We start from the raw sequence: 21,306 nt of genomic DNA on the forward strand, positions 1-21,306 counted from the left end.
AACCTCTGCGACATATATAAGCAGGACCGATCAAATAAAACAAAATAAGCAGAGAAAAGAGCCCGTAGCCTATAATAAAATGCAGATTAGCGAAAGCGGCAAGAACTAAGACGCACTGGTATATTAAAGGGATCTTACAGACCAACAGCGGTGCCAGAACACACAGCACAGGTGGGCCTGCAGAAAATCAGTTGAGTCAGTCACATAGCAGTTCATTTGGTGACTAAATCACACTATAAACTGCACATTTTTTAACTAGTTTTTGCAGTTTTAAACTGCACAGTGATCAGAGGGATTTGAGCCATTGCTCGTGCAGAACAGTGGTCAGGTCTCTTTGTGATGCTGGTGGTGGAAAATATCTCCTGACTCGCTCCACCCCAAAGTGGCTGGATAATATTCAGATCTGGTGACTGTGCGGGCTTCTGTTCAGCTTCACTGTCACGTCCATCAAATCACTCCGTCACCAGTCTGGCTGTGTGTATTGGTGCATTATCATCCTGATACACGGCACCACGAGGACGAAACGATCTGGGTGGCGAGCCTCTCTGGGGCCTCTCTGCACTGCGACTCTGCCGGATGTGGGGAAGGCAGTGAAGGTGGACTCAGCGAACAATACATGTTTCACACTGTCCGCAGCCTGAGCCTAAGCACTGCTGGCACCATTGAAACCGACAGCAACGCGACTTGCTGTCCTGGTCACAGATGCACCAGTGAGACACGCACCAACAACTTGTCCTCTTTTGTACTCTAATGCGTCTCCCCTGATGTTGTATGTATTGCAGTATTGTGTGTACAGCTGTGCTATTGCTCTGCTAATTCAACCTTCACACTCTGCTGTTACTGGAATGTACAATCAGTGAAGTTGGCCACCGGGCCACGCATATATAAGCGGGAAACCTCAAATACTGTTTTGGCCAGTGTCTCAGTTTCCTTATCCAACCCCAGTGTCTCTTACCGCTTGTTTTCCTCTCCTCACATCTCCACACCGACCTTGTTTCACCTCAGTATTGCATTTTTCAAAAGGGGTTCCACAATTCCATTGATCCTGCTCCTTTTTAAAAAACATCCTGGATGACAGCTTCAGCTGTGGATATTGGTGTTTCTAGTAGGGCTTATACAGCTCAGCTTCACGTGAAACAGACAAGACCTGAGGATGGCTAGATTGTAAAGTCGAAACTTCATAAAATAATAGGCCTGTACAATTTTTGAGTAGTGGTGCTACATTTTAATTCCTCATGATTGTAATTTTTGCACTGTTAATGTGATTTAACTGAAACCAAAGAAGAAGACAGAGATGGGGGGGGGGGGGGGGGGGGGTGGTAGGACATGAGCAAACATAAAGGCGGTGATATTTCTCAATGCAGTCACATTTATTAGTATGTTCTTTTCACAATTACTAAGCGGCCAGTGACGTCTGGCTGATGGTTGGGGGAAAAATTTACAATGGAATTTTCACAATGTTTACTAAAAAATAAATACAAGACTTAAAGAGTTGCACAGCTCAAAAATATACAAAGGCTTGGAATTAATGTAAACTTTGAAAAGATTTTACAAAAGAAACATCTTTGCAACAGTTTAAAAAGATCCCTATTTACAAATTTGTACAAAAATACAAAACTGACGCTAATCCAATAACTCGTAGCTTTCAGCCTGAATGAAATGCATCTTGTACAGAAACAGTTACACTGTAACCTTCTTTTTCTTGTATGTTCATTCTTTTTATTTTTCAATACAAGAAACCAATTGCCGTTTGTGAACGTTGCTCACACTCGAACATTTATTAAATCAAAACCATGACCGCGCTTCCCACCAACGCGCACTTCGTTCACCACCCAGAATTGTTGAATGGGAACTCAAAACAGTCGTAAAGAAATCTTATTTGAATAAGCAAAGAGCAAAACCGAAAGAGAAAACTTCACAAACACCACTATATATCAGTGCAAATTTTATATATATATATTTTTAAAAAGCTGGAATAGCGTACACAGAATCATCTCCTCTTGTGTACCGTTAAAAGTTGGCAGTTATCGAGTCCAATTCAAAAGCTTTGCCGCTCTTTCTTTACCCCGGAAATTTGAAATTTGAATTTGAAATTTCTTCATTCTCGGTTGCCGGTTTTTTTTTTATAATGTCAACTCATCTTTCTTTACGTAAGGCCTGAACAAAGCTAACAGTTGAAGTACTACAATGGACGCAGCTACTAACGGTGCCATTTAATAGCATCTGTGGACAAGTATGGCTACATTGGAACTGCAAGTTCAAAACATCACTAGTGAGCAGGTGATATATATATATATCTGAAAGAATAGTTTTTTTTGTTAAGAATTACATGGATCACTAGCTGTGCTCAGAGAAGACTAGATCCATGGTAACGTGAGAAAAACCCGATACAACCAGCGGACAGCCATCAGCAGACTGAAAATGTGGTCATAGGGCGTGGCAAATTTAGAGCACGCTGTGCATAACAGAACCGCATGTTTGTGCGCCGCAATTTATGCGTTAGACAGTGAATATGCACCTTTTCTGAGCAGTGCAGGTCAGTTTAATCTCTCCGTTAAGCCACTGTCTGATTAAATAAAGCTTTAACATATTTCCATCTACATCATATTTATAAACAAAATAAGTCTCTGGATAAAATATCTCATCTTTAAAAATATTCTTCTTTGTTAACCTGTATTGTCATATAAAGACTATAGATTTATCCGACCCAAAGCCGTGTGCAGAATGCAGACCTACATTCTTAAAAGTGAATTCACATTTAAGTCTATTTGTTTTCTCCTTTTAGTAACAATATAAAGAACTGTAACTAATTTGAGTCATTTGTTAAATAAGATAATCTGATATTAAGTCATCACATTATTTTAGATGAAACACCAAATGCATAATTTTATATGAAACACAGTTGCTGACATTCGACTTACACTGGAAACCCTAATTTCATTCTCAGTCACTTTCTTTAAGCATTGCTGGTACTGAATATTTCGATACTTATATACGCATATTTGCCTTTGTCACACTTGGACCTCCTGACCCCCCGCCCCCCAAAAAAAGAAAGAAAACAAACACAACTACAATTTTAACAACCTATAAAAATACTTTAAACTGTAATGAAGACTTAGAAGACATTTCCTGGAGTCCATATACTAGCTCGGGTGGGTTAGTCCTATAAAATATAGACAGCCACGGTTCCTAACCTGTACGGTCGGAACTGAGAACAGGCGCTACCTGCATCTTTTGGATAGAGGGCGTCGAGATAGTTCTCCAAACCAAAATCTCATCTTCTGCCTCACTTTCCATATGTCCCATCGCACGTATCGTACACACTACCAGATCAGCACAAATTCCAAAACTCAAATCTCCACCGGCATCTCCCCTCCCTCTTGTCCTCATGTACACTGCCACGTTCCATAACCTCGCTCCGGACTTGGCTCTTACCATTATCGTAAGCTTAATCTGTGCCTTTTCACAATCACCCGCTGACACTCTGCTCCCATCCAGGTTAAGTAAAAGTTTCATATACGTCCAGATAATTCACTAAACAGACAATCCCACTCTTTACACTTATCGGAGAAAATTAACGTTTTTGTACAGCTATTGAACATAGTGATAAAAAAAAAATCTAGTTTGAAAATTTTGTATCCTTTCATACAGTAGTATCTCAACTCCTTTTCAAAGCTCGACAGTTTTTTTTTTTTATTGCATGCTGATGGCGAAAGGGCTCGTGATATGAAACAGGCGTGCGCTGTGCTGAACACAGCGCCAACCGACCACAGACACATACGGTGAAATCTTCCGGCTACACAGCATTCCCCTCAGTTCTAGCACAGTGTCAGTTTTGCAAATCAGCTCAAAAATGCACTTCTCCCCTTTCGTTCATAAATCAATTTTGCTAAAAATAGTATTCCACCAAGGGTCCTGAAGGTATTCACAGAATACACTGGGTCTTTTTTTTTAATACAACAGTTTCCTATTAGCTAGATCATCCTTACTTATTAAATCAAGTGGCTTGTCTTTTGGCCCCTCGAGAAAAGGTGAGTTCTGACTGGAATCCGAACGCTACAAGCTCTGCCCATGAGCCACTAATACAGTAAAAGAAACAGCAGGAACTCAACCATTTGCTAAAATAGAAGACTGGTGTGTTTGTTAAGGTGGCGGATGGTGCAAATAATGCAAGCTACTAAGATGACTGAACTACCTTAATATTGCAGCCAGGCGACAAGCAACTCTGGGCCTTACTATCTTGTGCCCTGTCACCACTATCTTTTGAGCTTGTGATACCTAAAAGTCATACTCATCTATCCGTACATATGTATTCGTGTTCACTACATGTACACAACAGCATTCATATCTTGTAGTTTAAGTGCAAGAAATCCGTAGGTCTAAAAACCTACCCTTGTATTGGAAACAACTGTAAAGGAGTAACATCTATCATTTGCAGTACCTGTGTATGTTTAGAGTATTAAATCCCCTGTATGTTAAGACCTCCCGTACACAAAGGTTTGATTGTCCCAAATCCACCTGTCAAAGGCAGGATAGTGTATAAAGTTCAGCGTTTCCTTCCTGACTCCAGTACTGGCTGCAGCTTTTTGTCTGTAATCTATGTGTACAATGTTTATGCGTTTTGTGGAGAAGCTACAGCACGAAAGCTACAGTTTCTCTCTCTGTAATCTTGTCGTCGCCTCCCCCCCCCCACCCCACCCACAAAGACCCCAGGGCCTTCCTGAAATGCGCAGGCCTGGCGCATTCATTTGCATTTATTTGATAGCATTCCACCTCCAGCACCTTTAAAACTCTTTTGATGTATTTGCTTCATGATCAAAATATTAGAACACAGGGATGGGAAATGTTTTCATCCCCCCGCCCCCACCAAAAAAAAAAGACAAAAGCCATACAAAACATCTGTGAATGACAAATAGAAATGGCAGTTTCTAGAACAAATACATTAAGGTTATTTTACTCATTCCCCACTCTGTCTTGTGGTTCAGCGGTTTGCTCAATTGTCAAGTTAAAAAAAAAGTGTACACTGGGCTTTATTCTTTCCTTTTTTCTTTTTTCCTGTTTTTAATCACTTCTAATATTAAAAATTGGTCCTCAAAGGCCAACTGATACCCCTCCTTTAAAGCCACGTGCATTTTCTGAGTGGGTCGAGTACTTGTGGAGGATGATGACTGAGCATATTTCTTCAGGTGGAGGAGCGGTCATCGTGTGGGCTGCCGTCCGAGTTCTCTGTCTCACCTTCAGAGATCGCCTGCATCGGTGCCGTGTAGAGCCGGCTACGTGCGCTGTAGCGGCTGCTGTTGGCCGGTGGCGGGATCCTGGAGCGGCCCTGGCGGGAGGAGGCGGACATGGGCAAAGCCTTCGGGGAGAAGCCCTCCGTATTGGCCCGGGGGAACGGGCCGGAAAGGTGGTGCTCGGCACTTGCGGGGGACTGCTGCAGAGGGGATGATAGCTCCTCCGGCTCATCAGATAGCTCGCCCAAGTACCTGGGCGTCACCGGACTCTTCAAGATCTCTGTGACCGACATGCGGTAGCTGGAGTCGGTACGGCTGCCCTTCTTCAACAAAAGAAGCTTGAATTCCTCATTGGATGTGTTGGATTTCTTGGCACACCTGTAAATGGGGCCTGGGGGTCGCTGAGAGTTGGTCGGGGTGCCCGGTGTGACAGGCATGCCTGGTGATGTCACTGGTGTACCTGCAGGGCTGGTTCCTGGTGTTGTGTTCAGGCGATTCTTCACAGTCAGTTCCCCCGAATCCTTCCTTCCCAGCACTTTCCTTTTGGATCTACGATGACAGAGTATTAGTAAGTCATGGTTTCTTTAAGATGTTTCTTCATTAAGGCTCTGACCCCTGCGCGTGATAAAATGAAGGACACTTTCAAGGGAGACACACCTGTGGATCATGGCGAAAAGATCTTCAGTTGTGCGTACTTTTGTAGGTGACAGGAAAACACTGTCGTCCTCTGCCTTTGTCTCCTCATATAAAGGGGACACTGAACTCTCACTGGGTGTAGATTCTGGAAAATAGGGAAAGGTTCTTCCGCATGACATCACACCACCGATCTCCTCAGTGGAGGTCCTGAAACAGCACTGGTTACACTTATACATAAATGTTTCAAATGCTGGGCACTTTCTGATGAAACCTTATCAACATGTTATTAAAAACACAAGGTTAAATCCTATTGTTTCAGGATTGAATTGAAACCATCCCAACCATCTATGTCCCATAACAGATTATCTAATCTAGGGTTGCACTGAGCCTGGAACTTATCCTAGGAAGCACTGCATTCCAGGATACTCTGGATGGGATTGACCAGCACAATGTTTAATTCATCTACCATTATTTTGTAATCTTGAAAGACATGTAATGTTTTAAATTAGGTATGAAGCTAGAAGAAGGTTATGGTTCACCTTTACTGAAGTAATCCTCAGTGTCTGATGTCTCCAGTTCCCTGCTATCCTGTGAGGCACTTCCGGTAGAAACCCCTGATGTCTCGCATTGCTCCTCTTTGCTACTCGTATCGCTGATTGTGTAAGCTTGCGGTGTATGTGATTGACAAGGAAATACAGGCACTTTGTCGGGGCTGCTGCATGGACCAGTCTCGGACTCCTTTGCTATGCTGTGTAGGGCAGGGGGAGAACCTGTTTTAGCCAGACACAGGAAGGGGGCTTCAGATGCCTGCTCGGGTTCTGTTGGCACATTTGGATCCATCTCCAGGCTGTTGCTACGAGATAGACCCCTTGTGGTTTCCTCCACGTCCTGCTTCTTCTCCGTAGGGTGTGACGTACTTTCAGAAGCTGTTTTCATGGGGGTATTTTCGAGGTGGGATGCTTCTGAATGGTCCAGCTCTTTGTGCATTGGCTCCACAGGGGTTCTGAATGCTGTCATAGCCCAGAAGGGCTGCGGGCCACACCTCTCCTGCTTGTTTGTCATGTCTTCATGATATGCTACATCCTTCAGCGGCGGTCTGTCACCCTGGGTAAACAGTGTTTCGCAGTACTCCTGAGATGGGGGCTCATGGGGGTGATGGGTTGTGAATTTGTTAGATTCCAGTGACAGGCTGCTTGAAGGTGGGCTGATGATCGTAACAGTGGGACACTTCAACCTGGCAGAGGCCTCAGCACTGGGCTGCTTCTGACCTCCTTCAGTTGATCTATTGATGGAACGCAGCTGGACTGAACGGAGCACAGAGGGGGTTATAGCCATGGGAACCGATCCAGGCACTTCCGACTTGGTTGCTCCTGCTGTAGATGTCCTAGCGTCTGCTGCAGCTACTTTCTGTTTGCTCTGGTGGAGAGCATGGATCTGGTTTCTGTGGGCTGAAGGCTTGTTAAGAACGTGAAGAGCACTTAGGTCAAGATGAGTTGGAGGTATGATCGGCAGCTCAAGGTCTCTTTTGGAGAAGGTGCTTCCATCTCTGGAGGACAATTGTTGCTGCACAGAAGAGAGGGAGGACTTTCTCTCCGGGACTTTGGGCTTTCTCTTGCCACTGGTAGGGGACAAGGGTCCGGGGAAGAATGCAGAGGGGAAGGAAGATGTTGGTGTCTCTGATTGGCTGGAGTACCCACTGGAGGGTGATGCCAAGCCAGCTAGTTTCTCAGGAGAGCCAAGCTTGAACTCGTTTTCTACAGAAGGAAGTGAAGGTGTTGTGGCCCTTGATTCAGACTGGGAATTCTGCGATTCCGAGCTCTCAGGTGACTTAATGCACTCAATGACAGTCGTACCCGTAGCAGTGCTGGAGTTGGACAATGATCGGTAGGGATCATTAGACTTCAACCCATTGAGGAGCCAGAGATCTGCATAGTCAGACTGGACAGCACCTTCATCCTTAAAGGAGTGCGTATCTGTGGGACCAAACAAGGTGGAGTCGGTCATCTCGGCAGCATTGGCCATGCCCCATGTCTCCCCTGGTTCCTCGTCTATGCCAAGCTGACCCGAGGACTTTTCCAGCTTCATCTCCCTGGAAGACAGTTGCAGGTGCCGCCCGCTGCTTATCTTTGGTTCATTCTCCCTAGGAGCGTTTTCATCACTGCTTGATTTCTTCAACGACGAGCTACGTTTTGGTGGCGCTGGCTTCTCCTTTGGTTTTTTTAGGGACAGGCAGCGCCTTCCCAGCGTTCCGGCGCCACAGTAGTCCAGCTGACTGTATTTTCCCATGCTAGGTGCAACGTTCACGCTCTGGCCACTGTCAGAGCTCAAGGCTGCATAGTTTTGGACGTAGCTTCTGCTACCTTTAAGACCACAGTCAAAGTGCATGGAGGTATAATATCCTTCTGTGTCTACAGAATAGTGTGAGCTGGAGTCTGCCTTTTCAGACGGCGGTTTGTCCATGAAGCTGTCGTAGGTGGCCACACTTGTGAAACTGGGACACTCTAGACCTCCCGCATGTTCCTTGGACCGCGGAGGACTGAAGTCCTGGTGGCAGGACGTGTTGTGCTGATGGTGCATGTAGTTCCACTCGCCATCATTTGTGGCGCTCATGCCGGGGTCGTCCAGGAGGTCTGTCACAGTGGAGGTGAAAGAACTGGCCCGGTGGCCTCGGATCTGTGCCGTGTCGGTTGAGTAGGGGTCAATCGTGAAGCCGGCAGAGTCGTCGTGGGTATGGATAGCTGCGTTGAGCGACAGCTCCGAGTCACAGTGTGAAGATCCAGTTAGGGGCGGTGATGCCGCAGGGGGGATGGTCTCCGATGTCTGGGAAGGACATGTGGAGCTGCTGCCACTCCAGTTGCCGCTGGAGGACTGGTGGTCTTCCTTGTGGTCCATCTGGCTGCCCAGCACTCCTGCAGCTGAGACGGAGTGGATGGGGCTGCTGAAGGTGTCAGAGCTAGAGGAAATCTCACAGCTTCCCATGTCGATTTTCCGTGGAAGCCGAGACCTCCCCCGCTCAATCCAAGTGTGCTCTGGACTCCCCGAGCATGGCTTACAAGTGAGTGTTACCAGCTGGTGTTCAGGCATGGCCTGATCATCGGTGCTCTCCTCCTCATCCTTTAGAACCCGCTCCCCTAGTCCCGGCTGGAACTCCTCTGCCTCATACGGGGAAAGCCCTTCGTCATCGCTGTCTTCGTGGCCCTCATCTGCAAGCCGCCCACCTTCTCGGGGCAAGCTGCGGGAACGCAGGCGGGTGCTGGCGGCAGCCACGAACATGGCGTCGGAGCTGTCTGGCAGCGAGGTTATGTTACCAGTGGAGTGCGAGAGCGTCGCTGGGACACCCTGACCCCTCTGGGCTCGGATCCGCCTTCGCGAGGGTGCCGCTATCAGGAAATCCTCGGTCTGGCACCCCGAGTCCCTGGTGTTCAGACGGCCACTCAGGGAAAGCTCTCTGTGGCTCAGGGAGAAGCTGGGGTTGGCGTGTACGATCACAGTCCGCTCTCTGGCCACGGGAGATTCGTCTGAGTCTGAGGGACAAAAGAAGGACACAGTTAAATATGTTTATGAATCATTGTTTGCCACTTTTACACCTTTCCTAGTCATATCTTATATATGGTATACCACACAGCAACAAAAAGTTGAGGACAGAGATCAGTATGTCTAACATGATATTACGAGCATTGTACACTATGAGATCAGACATTTCTGGGAAAACACAAAGAGTGGCACGGTGCATTGCTCCCAGACGATTTGTCACCATAATTACTAGCTGATGTCATGCCATGGCACCACAGAAGCAGCACCTGGACGTGGGGCTGAGAGGCAGGGAGGCGTACCTAGATCCTGCTGCACCCGTTTGGGAATGCCCGAGATGGTCTTCCTCCTGCGGAGTTTACGCCGGCGTTGCAGCACCGACTGGGAGTGGACCAGCGAGCAGCGGGTACTGGCCTCTCTGTCGAAGCCCACTCCTGAGAGGCAGACGGCACATTAGAGACCCCAGCACACCTGCACTGTGCTCCCCCCCCCCCAACACTCATCCTGCTGGGAACGCCACACCTTCTATTACGACACACTTCATTCCCCCCACCACTTTGCCTCAGAACTGCCTATGTTGTCTGTCCTTCGCTGGTTATTTTACAAGATCTTACAACATAGGCTGGTGCCTCAGTCATGAAATTAGCAATGGCATTCATTAATTCACTAGTTTTCCTGCATTTGCTTTATGAGGGGATCAAATGTATTAATTGTAAGGAGGGAGAGTCCCTTACTTTTTAACGCAAACACTTGGAATATGGTTTTGACCTGCTCCACATTCTCGAGACAGCGGTACCAATACCTACTATAACTATGAACATGTCTAGTTGTGTAGCTAAGCAAGCTGATAGCAACAATCCGCGGTCCGCTAGGTGGGTGAGTGAAAAGCAAGCGTATCCCTACCTGCCAGTGGCTCAGGCCCCTCAGAGTCGTGACTCTGGCACGTCCTGCTCTGACTCTGACTGCAGTGATGTGTTTTTGGGTTGTGACTTTTTTTTGTCCCCCTCCACCCCCCTCCTCCCACACACACACACACACTCCCTGACTGTCATGTGATAACAGACGAGGCTTTTCACAATGGGGGCACTTACCATACTTTGTTTACAGCTTGTGAGTTTTTTTTCTTCTCCCTGACTCAGCTTCCATTCATGTACTACTGTCAAGCCCCCCACCCCCACTACTCAGCTGAGGGTAAATAAATTTTGGGCTCTTTTATAATTCTAATGAAACTAATTGGCATTCACATAGCGTAGGCTCTCTGGTCCTCAGTCCCTGACACGGACAGAACCATCTCAGATGAAGGGGGGTTTGGGGTGGGGGTGCTCCATGTACAATGACTTGCACATTTTTAGTAGGTGGACAACCACCCCCCTACTGTGAAATTAAACTGAACCAATGCAGACAGTACAGCCTAAGTACAGCGGAGATGGTGTGTCTGACGGACTGATGCTCACTGACCAGCTGAGTGACAGAGCAGGAAATCAGTGCCAATGACCGGTTAGATACTTTAATGAAGTCGGGTGGGTTCTATTGGGCGGGTTGTAAGCAAGATATAACACTGTGAGAAATCATCATCCTCATTAAAACAGCTGCAAAACTCCATGGAGCTGGCGAGACGTGCGCTTAGAAAAGAGAGAGAGTCTTTCTGAGTAGTACGGAAATTACTGGATGAAAGGCAGTAGAAATCTCTAGAGGCAGTTCACAAGGGAGCCGACATGTGACGAGAAAACTCTGGCCAAAGCTCATGGTTCAGAATCAGTCAGGATTTATCTAAACCCACATCTCAGCTGGAACACTGACCGGTATGTCGATAAGTGGAAGGCGAGCTTTGTGATATACGAGAAGGAGCAGCACTTCCTAAGCACACCATGAAAGAGAAGCTCCTCTTGTCTAGAACATCAGAATTACGCACATCCTTCACGAAGACTCGATCCTGACCCTTTGACCAGAGTTCTCCCATGGATAAAGTTGGACAGACGGGTACAGGACGACACAGACATGGCCGGGCACTAATTTACCGGTGACGTTAATGGGGATAATGCATGAGGAGATCACTTGGGAGTCGGCTTTCATCCTTTCCTCCGGAGTGGGGAGGGGCAACACTTTGGACCAGTTAGTCTGCTTGTCCAGGGTGGAGGGAATATTAGGCACGGGGCATCTGGGCCTGTGAGCCAGGGCCACCACGTCCATGTCGGGGTCTGAAGGATTTGGGGCCTGGAAGAGATCCACATGAATGCTGCTCAGTTAATCCGGTTAATGGTGTTATTAGAGTTACTGGGGCTCAGAACGTTGGGGGGGGGGGGGGTGAGAGTGGAGGTGATGGTTTGCATGCAACAACAGCCAGCGAGTTAAATGTTAGAGCTGTTAAGTCCCATGTAGGCACCTCCCACCCACAGACACATGACACATTGATGGACCAATCAGCAAAGCATTTGAGTGATCAGACTGCAAGCCGAGTCCCCCGGCAGCTTCGCCTGAGAAAGAAGAAAAGCGGTTGGAGCTGCAAGCCACAGCACCATCCCAGCTGAGCTAAGTGGAGAGACTGAAGCAGAAACCTGCAATTGGATCACATGACACCCAGGAGAGAGGGAATAGGGAAAATCCAGGAGCTAGGAAAGACAAAAGGGGTCAGTGGAGGAAATGAGGAGAAAAGCATATGAAAGAAGAGTTAGAGCACCTCAGTCCTCTATCTACTGCCTGTTCAGAGTCTGGAAGGTTCTAAGGAACAAATTTTATCACATAAATGGCTGATAGTGGCCAGGATCTGCGGCCACCACTGTGAAATGTGGGAACCTTAACACGGCTCTGGCTGATGGTGGCCAGGATCTGCAGCCCCTGTTGTAAAACGTGGGAACCTTAACATGTGGTGGGGGACTAGAAACAGAAAACCTGACACTCTTGCCACCTCAGGAAATCAACGGGGATGAATACGAACACGTGATGGGATGAGTGGCAGCCATCCTGGATTACCTCACAGAACCATAACAAATATGAAGGCTGCGGTTTTTAGCATGCTGGCCGTGACAGGTCCACAGCAGGGGCTTATTGCAGTAAATCCACATGCTGGTCACTTTAGCTAACAGCCCTCAATCACAATCAGCCCTCAGCCGCTATCAGCCCTCAGTCGCTAACAGCCCTGAATTACAATCAGCCCTCAGTCGCTATTAGCCCTCAGTCGCTAACAGCCCTCAATCCCAGTCAGCCCTCAGTCGCTAACAGCCCTCAGTCGCTAACAGCCCTCAATCACAGTCAGCCCTCAGTCGCTATCAGTCCTCAGTCGCTAACAGCCCTCAATCACAATCAGCCCTCAGTCGCTAAGAGCGCTCAGTCAACATCAGCCCTCAGTCGCAAATCAGCCCTCAATTGTTATCAGTTCAGTGATTAAATGTATTAAACTTTTTTCTGGACTAACAGACTCTCTGGCACTTTTATATTGGGGAAATCACAGAAATCCTCACTCTGTTAAGCTAGCAGTTATAAGAAGGCTGGATTCTTAGCCTGTTCTCATAGGTTATCTGTAAATGGGACTCTTACCGACCCACCTCTGACAAGGCAGAGCACCACCAACAGATCCACGTCGAGAATCTGCCCCCCCACCCACTCCGCTGCGAGAGAGAACCGCACGCTTACCTCCTCACGTGTGCGGGCGAGTGCATGTGCGCTACTGCTAACGCTAACACAGCAGTGCGATCGCGTTCTCGCCTTCCCCGACTTCAAGCGGCCTCTAATTTAGGACGGGCCCTAAAGGCTTTTGTGCGCCGCTTCCCCCAGTGGACGAGCGAGGCCCTCACAAAGCTCCGGTCACAGAAACCCGCGGTCGCCTTGGAAACTTCCAAGTTTTATTGACGCGGCGGCGAAACAAAATGAGAGGGAGTGCATTTCCAGCTGATCCACCTCGAGAATAATAATGGCACTGTGGCGGAGGGAGAGAGGGGGAGAGGGGGAGAGAGAGGGAGCAAGAAAGGGAGGGGGGGTGCAGAGCGATGTGAAAAGGCAAAGCTGGGACTTTGGGTTCTAGCCAGAAACCATCTTCATTTGAAAAGGAGGAAGCCAGAACAAGCTCTTACAGAATGTCATTCCTGGAGCCAGTGACAGCTGAGGGGCCCACGGCCCCCCAGGCAGCCAGCAGGAACGCCAGCACAGGCGGAGACCGCACCAGAACCACCCAGACCCGAACCTGTGCCTGAGAAAGGCGCCTCGAAACTACTACCTTCGCGCTGCCCGACATGACAGTAGAGAAGGAAGGTGACAGAATTCTCCACTTAGCACTGCAGTATGAATGAACGACTGAACGTTTGAAGGAAGATGTCAAACTGAAGGGAGTGAATTTTACTGGCTGAGATTTTTCCAAGAGGCATTCAAGTGATCAAAACCGCATGCGGAGCACTTTCAAACAACTATGAACTGCTCAGGGGAGGAATGAAGAGAAACACAATTAATTGGTGGATTTTGAAATCCACTCCATGCGCTTCTTCGCTGTCAGCGTCCTAACATTGCAGTAACTGCACTGGGCAGTAAGTGTACTTTAAAACTGCTCAAAGGACCGTTGGTCCTGAGGGGTACCCGAAATAATGCAGCTGTCCACTAGGGGTCACTCATTCATACACCTCCACTTGCACATGCAACTTAGAGGCACTTTGAAAACACACAGAACACAAGGGGAACATGTATATGCTCCAAACTTGTGGCAGGAACAATCATGTCCCTTTAAACCATTCAACCCTGCCCTATTCACCTATTGTTATATGAGCAATAACCCAGTGCCTGAGGGGAGAGAGAGAGAAGGAGAGAGAGGAAACACTGGATGTTCACTGAGAGAGACGAGGTTATTGCTGGTTAAAAACAACACAGTGACAAGCAGACATTAGTTATTAGCCAGGTGAGGGCAGAAGGGGACCAATCACATCAGAGGAAGGTGGGGGGGGGGGTAAATACCTTTCTACTCCAAGGAGCAAAGTGGCAGCACTTGACGGGAGAGGCGGACCTCGTTTTCTCAAACTACAAAACACAGACGGCACAGACAGAAAGAAAATGGCGACATGTGTCGTTAACATAAAGACAAAACGATGGAATAATGAGCAAAATAATTACAGCTGCGAAAGGGGGGGGTTTCACAGCATGGGAAAAAAACACACACAGATACACACAAAGTACAACAAAGGATTGACTGCACTTCCCGACCAGACACAAGCCCTAAATCAACCCCCTCAGGCTATCGGCGCCCCCTCCTGGTTGACACGCGAAACCTGCAATAAAAACATGACTCACAGGTGTGTTAGACACGCTGTAGTTGTCCTTCCCTATGGGGCTGAAGGGTTAGAGGTCAAACAAGGTGATGCCAGCATCTGGCTCATAGGAAATAAAACTGTGATTTTTAAGGATTATAAAAAACACCAGTATAGATATTATATCTTATAAATACACACGTATACAAATGAACAAATAGAACTTTTTTTTCTGATGGTGCAAAACTGAGGCAGCACACTATGAAAAGACCCGTGAGGGATTAAGATAAGAAACAGAGCATGAAACAAAAGATAAATTCCACATCATCAGATTTGTTAAACATGTGGTGTGGCTGTTGTCCAAAGTCCCACGGGAAACTGACAGGATTGTCTTTGCTCAGATCCTACTAGGCAACATGGCCTGGATCAACCAATGAGGGCGAGCAGAATGACAGCAGAGGTGACCAGGTCATGTGACGATGCTGTGATGGCTGACAAAGCAATGACAACACAGGGCAGAGGGAGCAAGGGCCCTGTTTACCTTTCGCGGTTTCTGCTGGAAGTCGGATTCCCTTGTGGGCCGCTCCTGCAGCGTGGGATATAAAGTCAAAAAAGCTGCATCAGCCATGATGGAAAAAGCTTCCGCAAGGTCGGGCGGCGGCAAGTGAGGAAGGTATGGGTCCAGTTAGATGAAGCACGCAGACAGCGGTGACAAAATAATACCAAGCTGTCCTTCGTACGTCGATGGCGAATCCGGGGCGTGTTTTCAGCCATTGAAAATGATAAAATCTGGTCATCCAGGCATATGACCAAGGTAAACTGAGGATAAAAGCAAAAACTCCAACATGCTGCACCACTGGGGGGCACAAATGCAGGCAATAATAATGCACTTGTGAAATTCAAAACAATGGAGGGACCTCGTGGCTGAGCGGATGACCTGTGCGTTTCCTTTGTAAACATGTGGCACAGAGTGGTGAGGCTATGGGACAGAAAGTGACAGAGTACTCTTGCCAGTACCTTTTTTTGTGATGCCTGAATTTCTGGCTCTCTCATTGGCCTCTCCTGCTTGGGGGGAACCAATCAGGTGGGAACAAGAAAACAACATGAATATCGCCGCATGTGGCCTGGCATGACTTAAGGGCACTCGTGAGTTGATAGTCGTTCTTTCTTGTTCGGTGTGTGCAGGCTTCTTGGTATTCATACTCTCTCAGAGTACACGCGAGTACAAGGTTCTGCCTTTACTGGGTTCGGCATTTCACCATCTGTCCGCTGATCACAGCCAAGCCGACACGAAAGCCTGGTCTTTCCACGGGTGGCGCGTGCAGAACTGGGCCCAGAACTCAGACTTTCACCACGCGGTACACTCTGCTAAGTATGCCAGCACACCATGCGGCTGTTCACGATCATAAGCCTGGCCATGTCCACTAGAGGGCACTCAAACTATTCCATCAATGTCAACAAAACTTGACACGTTTCTCTTTTGTACCGTGATGAGCACAATGAAGCGAAAAAGAGAAACACAGTTGAGGGCACGAAAGACATCATACACTGATTTAAAGGGCCCTTCCCTGCATCCACTGGCAGGCTAATGCGCACACAGACCTCTCCTTTGGAACATCAAGGAAGCAACAAAGCAACTGCAAACTACACAGGAAATAAGACATTACATGCGTCTGTTGCACACTCAACAGCGGAAGTTCTAATTTGCACGGCTAATGGGAAGTACTTGTGCTGTCCACTTGGTGCGGCGGGTCTGCCGGAACCTTACCGATCTCAGGTGGCGGTACCTCTGCTCGCGGTGGCGGAGGCTGCGTGGCGAAGGGTAGGCAGGCATAGGGGGGGGCCATGGAGATGGAGATGGTGACTCGGCGCTCCCGGCTGCTGGAAAGCTGCCGCTGTTCGTCTGGGGCACACGGAGACACGTGAGGAACACCGCATGCCCTGTTAATGTGCTATGCCAGTTAACTGAAACAGCCTTGGGCCTAGACTCCAGCTTCAACCCCCAATTCTCTGTGTGATCTTCAATTAATCCTGACATCCTGCCATACTCTTTACAAACACGAGGGGGCAGTGCTGGCCTTCATTCTGGTAGCCTTAGGGCCCTGCTCTTAAAGAGAATGGAAAACACCCTCAAAATGAAAATTTTTTCTATATATTCTGTGGTCAGATGTTAGTCAGATGTTATACGTATATACATACATACATACATACATACATACATACATATATATATATATTTATGTATACACACAAATACAAGTGAGCATTATAAATGATCAGAAGGATGCCAGGTTGAGTTGCTGATTGGTTGGCTGGTTGGGCGTTCGCTCCACTGATTGGCTAGCAGGCCTACCTTGGTGCAGCTCTCGCAGGCTCTGCTTGGCGTGCTGGTGCAGCTCCTCCACACATGGTGGCCTGCTGGAGGGGTGGAAAACATTACGCTGCTGGTGCCATGGAGCTTGATAGTGCGCTGTCAGCTTGCTCTCCACATCTAGGTTGGACACAGCTGTGGAGAGGGGGGAAGAGAAGGGTCAGGGCAGACTGGGTTAGCCATGTCCTGGGGAGCAGATCAGCAACGGGTCAGGCCAATGAGACAGGACACAGGTTCATGATGGACCGGGGAATGGGTTAGCCAGACAGGATACAGGTTCATGATGGACCGGGGAATGGGTTAGCCAGACAGGATACAGGTTCATGATGGACCAGGGAATGGGTTAGCCAGACAGGATACAGGTTCATGATGGACCAGGGAATGGGTTAGCCAGACAGGATACAGGTTCATGATGGACCAGGGAATGGGTTAGCCAGACAGGATACAGGTTCATGATGGACTGGGGAATGGGTTAGCCAGACAGGATACAGGTTCATGATGGACTGGGGAAGGGTTAGCCAGACAGGGTACAGGTTCATGATGGACCAGGTAATGGGTTAGCCAGACAGGATACAGGTTCATGATGGACCAGGGAATGGGTTAGCCATGTCCTGGGGAGCAGATCAGCAACGGGTCAGGCCAATGCGACAGGACACAGGTTCATGATGGACGGGGAATGGGTTAGCCAGTCAGGGTACAGGTTCATGATGGACTGGGGAAGGGTTAGCCAGACAGGGTACAGGTTCATGATGGACCAGGTAATGGGTTAGCCAGGCAGGATACAGGTTCATGATGGACCGGGGAAGGGTTAGCCAGACAGGATACAGGTTCATGATGGACCGGGGAATGGGTTAGCCAGTCAGGGTACAGGTTCATGATGGACTGGGGAAGGGTTAGCCAGACAGGGTACAGGTTCATGATGGACCAGGTAATGGGTTAGCCAGGCAGGATACAGGTTCATGATGGACCGGGGAAGGGTTAGCCAGACAGGATACAGGTTCATGATGGACCAGGGAATGGGTTAGCCACAAAGGGTGCAGGTTCATGATGTACCAGGGAATGGGTTAGCCAGTCGGGGTACAGGTTCATGATGGACCAGGTAATGGGTTAGCCAGACAGGATACAGGTTCATGATGGACCAGGAAATGGGTTAGCCAGTCAGGGTACAGGTTCATGATGGACTGGGGAAGGGTTAGCCAGACAGGATAAAGGTTCATGAAGGACCAGGAAATGGGTTAGCCACAAAGGGTGCAGGTTCATGATGTACCAGGGAATAGGTTAGCCAGACAGGGTACAGGTTCACGATGGACCGGGGGAAGGGTTAGCCAGACAGGGTACAGGTTCACGATGGACCGGGGAAGGGTTAGCCAGACAGGGTACAGGTTCATGATGGACCAGGACATGGGTTAGCCAGACAGGGTACAGGTTCATGATGGACCAGGTAATGGGTTAGCCAGACAGGGTACAGGTTCATGAATGGAACAGGTAATGGGTTAGCCAGACAGGGTACAGGTTCATGATGGACCAGGTAATGGGTTAGCCAGACAGGGTACAGGTTCATGATGGACCAGGTAATGGGTTAGCCAGACAGGGTACAGGTTCATGATGGACCAGGTAATGGGTTAGCCAGACAGGGTACAGGTTCATGATGAATCAACAGTTGAGCCACAGAGTTATATTAAGTTACTCATTTGTTCACAAATTAATAAGGATTCAACATCAGACTCAGTTGAAGAAAAGTCCAAATCATCACATGTCATGTAATAACATTTAACAAAATAAAAACAATAAAATACAGAGATTCATCAGTCTCTGATTTCTGTGTAACACAACAGCCTCAAATGGCTTTCAGAGCCAAAAAATCCTCATGCTGTTTGTGTCTATTTGAAGCATATGAGCTGTTCGCGGTTGTGAAACTTCGGTATTGTTTGAAACCAAAGAAAACACCCAGCCGAGTCAGTGCCTGGTCTCTCTGCTGCTGTTGCATCCTGGGAAGCCAAGTCCCTTGCTCGGAAGAGGGGCAAGGCAACCCGACGGAACAGACTGACCGCTAGGAATTGGGGGGTGGGGTGGGGTATGGGAGCGTGCAGAACTCAGGACAAAGCAGTCTTGCTTCACCCCACCAGCACAGTCACCCTCACAGAATTTGGAGGAGCCTGAATTTACAATCTGTGCGGCGAGAAAGAATTCCTCCATACCATGCTGAACGTGAGCCTCTCGTTTCAGCGGAGAAAACACCCGGGGAAAAGTTTATCTGTCTCAGAGCTGAGACAGCATTGCTGTACCTGTAGTGGGTAAGTCCTGCCACCACACACCACCTCTTTATGGAAATAGAGCCCCATTTCCATGCCCTCTACGCTTCACACACCCAGCCAGCCATAGGTGCGGAAAACACGTTTAGACCTCAGGCTGCATAAAGTCGAAATGACTAATAGACTTTACTGAAGTTCTTTTGCATCATCGGTAGCTACAAACTGCTAACAAAGGGCAGTCTTTTTGGAGAAATAATCATAAACTCGCCTCAGCCATTGTGAGCTAATTAACATAACGCTATGTTTTTCTTCGATGGAACAGACCAGAGGGGGCGCTGAAGGGCTGCTGTACCCAGCTGCTGTACAGATTTACAGCCCTTCATCAATGAAACAATGTGTCATTTACTAAATCTGTGGAGAAATTAATCAAAAATAAGCCTTGCGACACAGTAGCCAACCAGGTTGGTCAGTGGCATCTCGACAGGCGACGTGCAAAGCGTAACGTGCCGGTGTATAATGTTTACGACGAGAGTAGGGAGGGAAGGACCTGGGAATGAGCCTGAAGGTGAGCCGCAGAGCTCGAGTCTGGCGTGGACGTCATCCAGGATGGGAGCAACCAGAGGCAGTGTGCCGAGCGATTCCTGCCCACACTGGCTTCCTGTTGTGTCACCACGCCGTCCAGAGCTCCTTCGTTTGAATTTTTGAAAAAGTCCATCTCTTCTGATACATTACAGTAGGATGATGCCATTCGGGTCAGACACAGAGACACCACCCAGCACGTACATTTCACAAGGGCAATTCAACGAAAGCAGACAATATTCTAAAAGCTTCCTTTATCTCCCTCACGATCCACCGAAATTCCTTTGAAAAACGTCGCGTGCCATCCTCCTCGCACAGAAACTCACTTAAGGAGGGAGGGCCTCAAGGACTCACACCTGACATGCTCACCATTACAAAAACACTTTTCACAGATATATGTTTTCTAGCTGAACGTGGCCAGGACCATAAGAAGAGGCGACCTGTCTCACTTTTGCTGTTAATACTTGTATCTGCCTTGCAGAATAGGAGCCATCAGGAGGCAGCTTCCTGTCCCCCCTTCATTCCTCTCTCACACTCCAGCCCGCATGTCTGTCTTTAATGCTCAGACTGCAGTCAATCCCAGGAGCCTGGAGTCATCAGTATCCAGGCAACCCCTTAAATTTTATTTGAGGGGATGCCTGTATTCCCCTAATCTTTATCAAAGAGTAATTAGCCACCAAATATAAAAGACACTTTTCCCCGTTAATTTTACCTAACCGGCACCACCGAAGGGGGATTTTTTTTTTTAAAAAAGAAGGGGTCTTGTGTGAGGAGGGTGAAAGTGATGAAGACTGGTTTGAAGGTCATTAGACACCGGGGATGGAGGTGAGAGGCCAATCTAGAGGAGACATCAGGTGGAGAATGTTCCTGCACATTTTGGAGGGAAAATAAACACACCGGAAGAGCAGTCACAGAAAGTCCTGGATGCTGGGTCACTTTGCCAGTCTCATGGTTTTTTTTCTATGCCCTGTATATAATTTAAAAATCCCCCCCCCCCCCCAGCAAAAGAATATTACAGGCAAGATTAGGGCCTGGAAAAAGCACTGCACCATTTCCGAAAGAATGGCAGGCCCCTCTGCATCTGAAAGCGAAACAAGACCCCCCCTCACCCTTTTGAAATCCCTGATCTCGGCCATCAGTGAGCCCAGGGAGCTAACGGGGGGGGTAGATCCTGAAAAGGGGGGAAATGCGGCTGGTCAGATGGCAGCAGATTAGCACGACAATGCACCCCAGCGACACCTGACACCACAGCCATTCATCACCGGGACTTGAACCCGAGCTGGAGATGACCTTCCCAATTTGTGGGGGGGGTGCTGAAAAGCAGGCTTGGCGGTGGTAGGGAATGGGAGGGATGATTTTAGGTTACTCTCAAGTTTCGCAGAGGGACCCTAAGATGGAGTCCGAAGGTACCCCCCCCCCCCCCCCAACACAATCTACTGTGACATCAGAGATCCCAGAATGCAGCAATTGGGAATATTATT

At 48.2% G+C, this 21,306-nt stretch overlaps 1 protein-coding gene across 1 annotated transcript; it reads right to left on the reverse strand.

The window, feature by feature from the left end:
* Positions 1-1,349: 1,349 nt before the first annotated feature.
* On the reverse strand, positions 1,350-20,996 carry LOC125722888 (Nance-Horan syndrome protein-like; the record flags this gene model as incomplete). The annotated part of the gene is given in 11 exon segments (XM_048999121.1): positions 1,350-5,780; positions 5,889-6,012; positions 6,407-9,391; positions 9,701-9,832; positions 11,417-11,612; positions 14,334-14,396; positions 16,392-16,464; positions 16,466-16,526; positions 16,977-17,129; positions 19,794-19,974; positions 20,935-20,996. Coding segments are annotated over 11 exon segments (4,628 nt in total), but the record flags the coding sequence as incomplete, so codon positions are not given.
* Positions 20,997-21,306: the final 310 nt, after the last annotated feature.

The sequence above is a fragment of the Brienomyrus brachyistius genome, unplaced genomic scaffold (genome assembly GCF_023856365.1).
Source record: "Brienomyrus brachyistius isolate T26 unplaced genomic scaffold, BBRACH_0.4 scaffold44, whole genome shotgun sequence".
Taxonomy (NCBI): Eukaryota; Metazoa; Chordata; class Actinopteri; order Osteoglossiformes; family Mormyridae; genus Brienomyrus; species Brienomyrus brachyistius.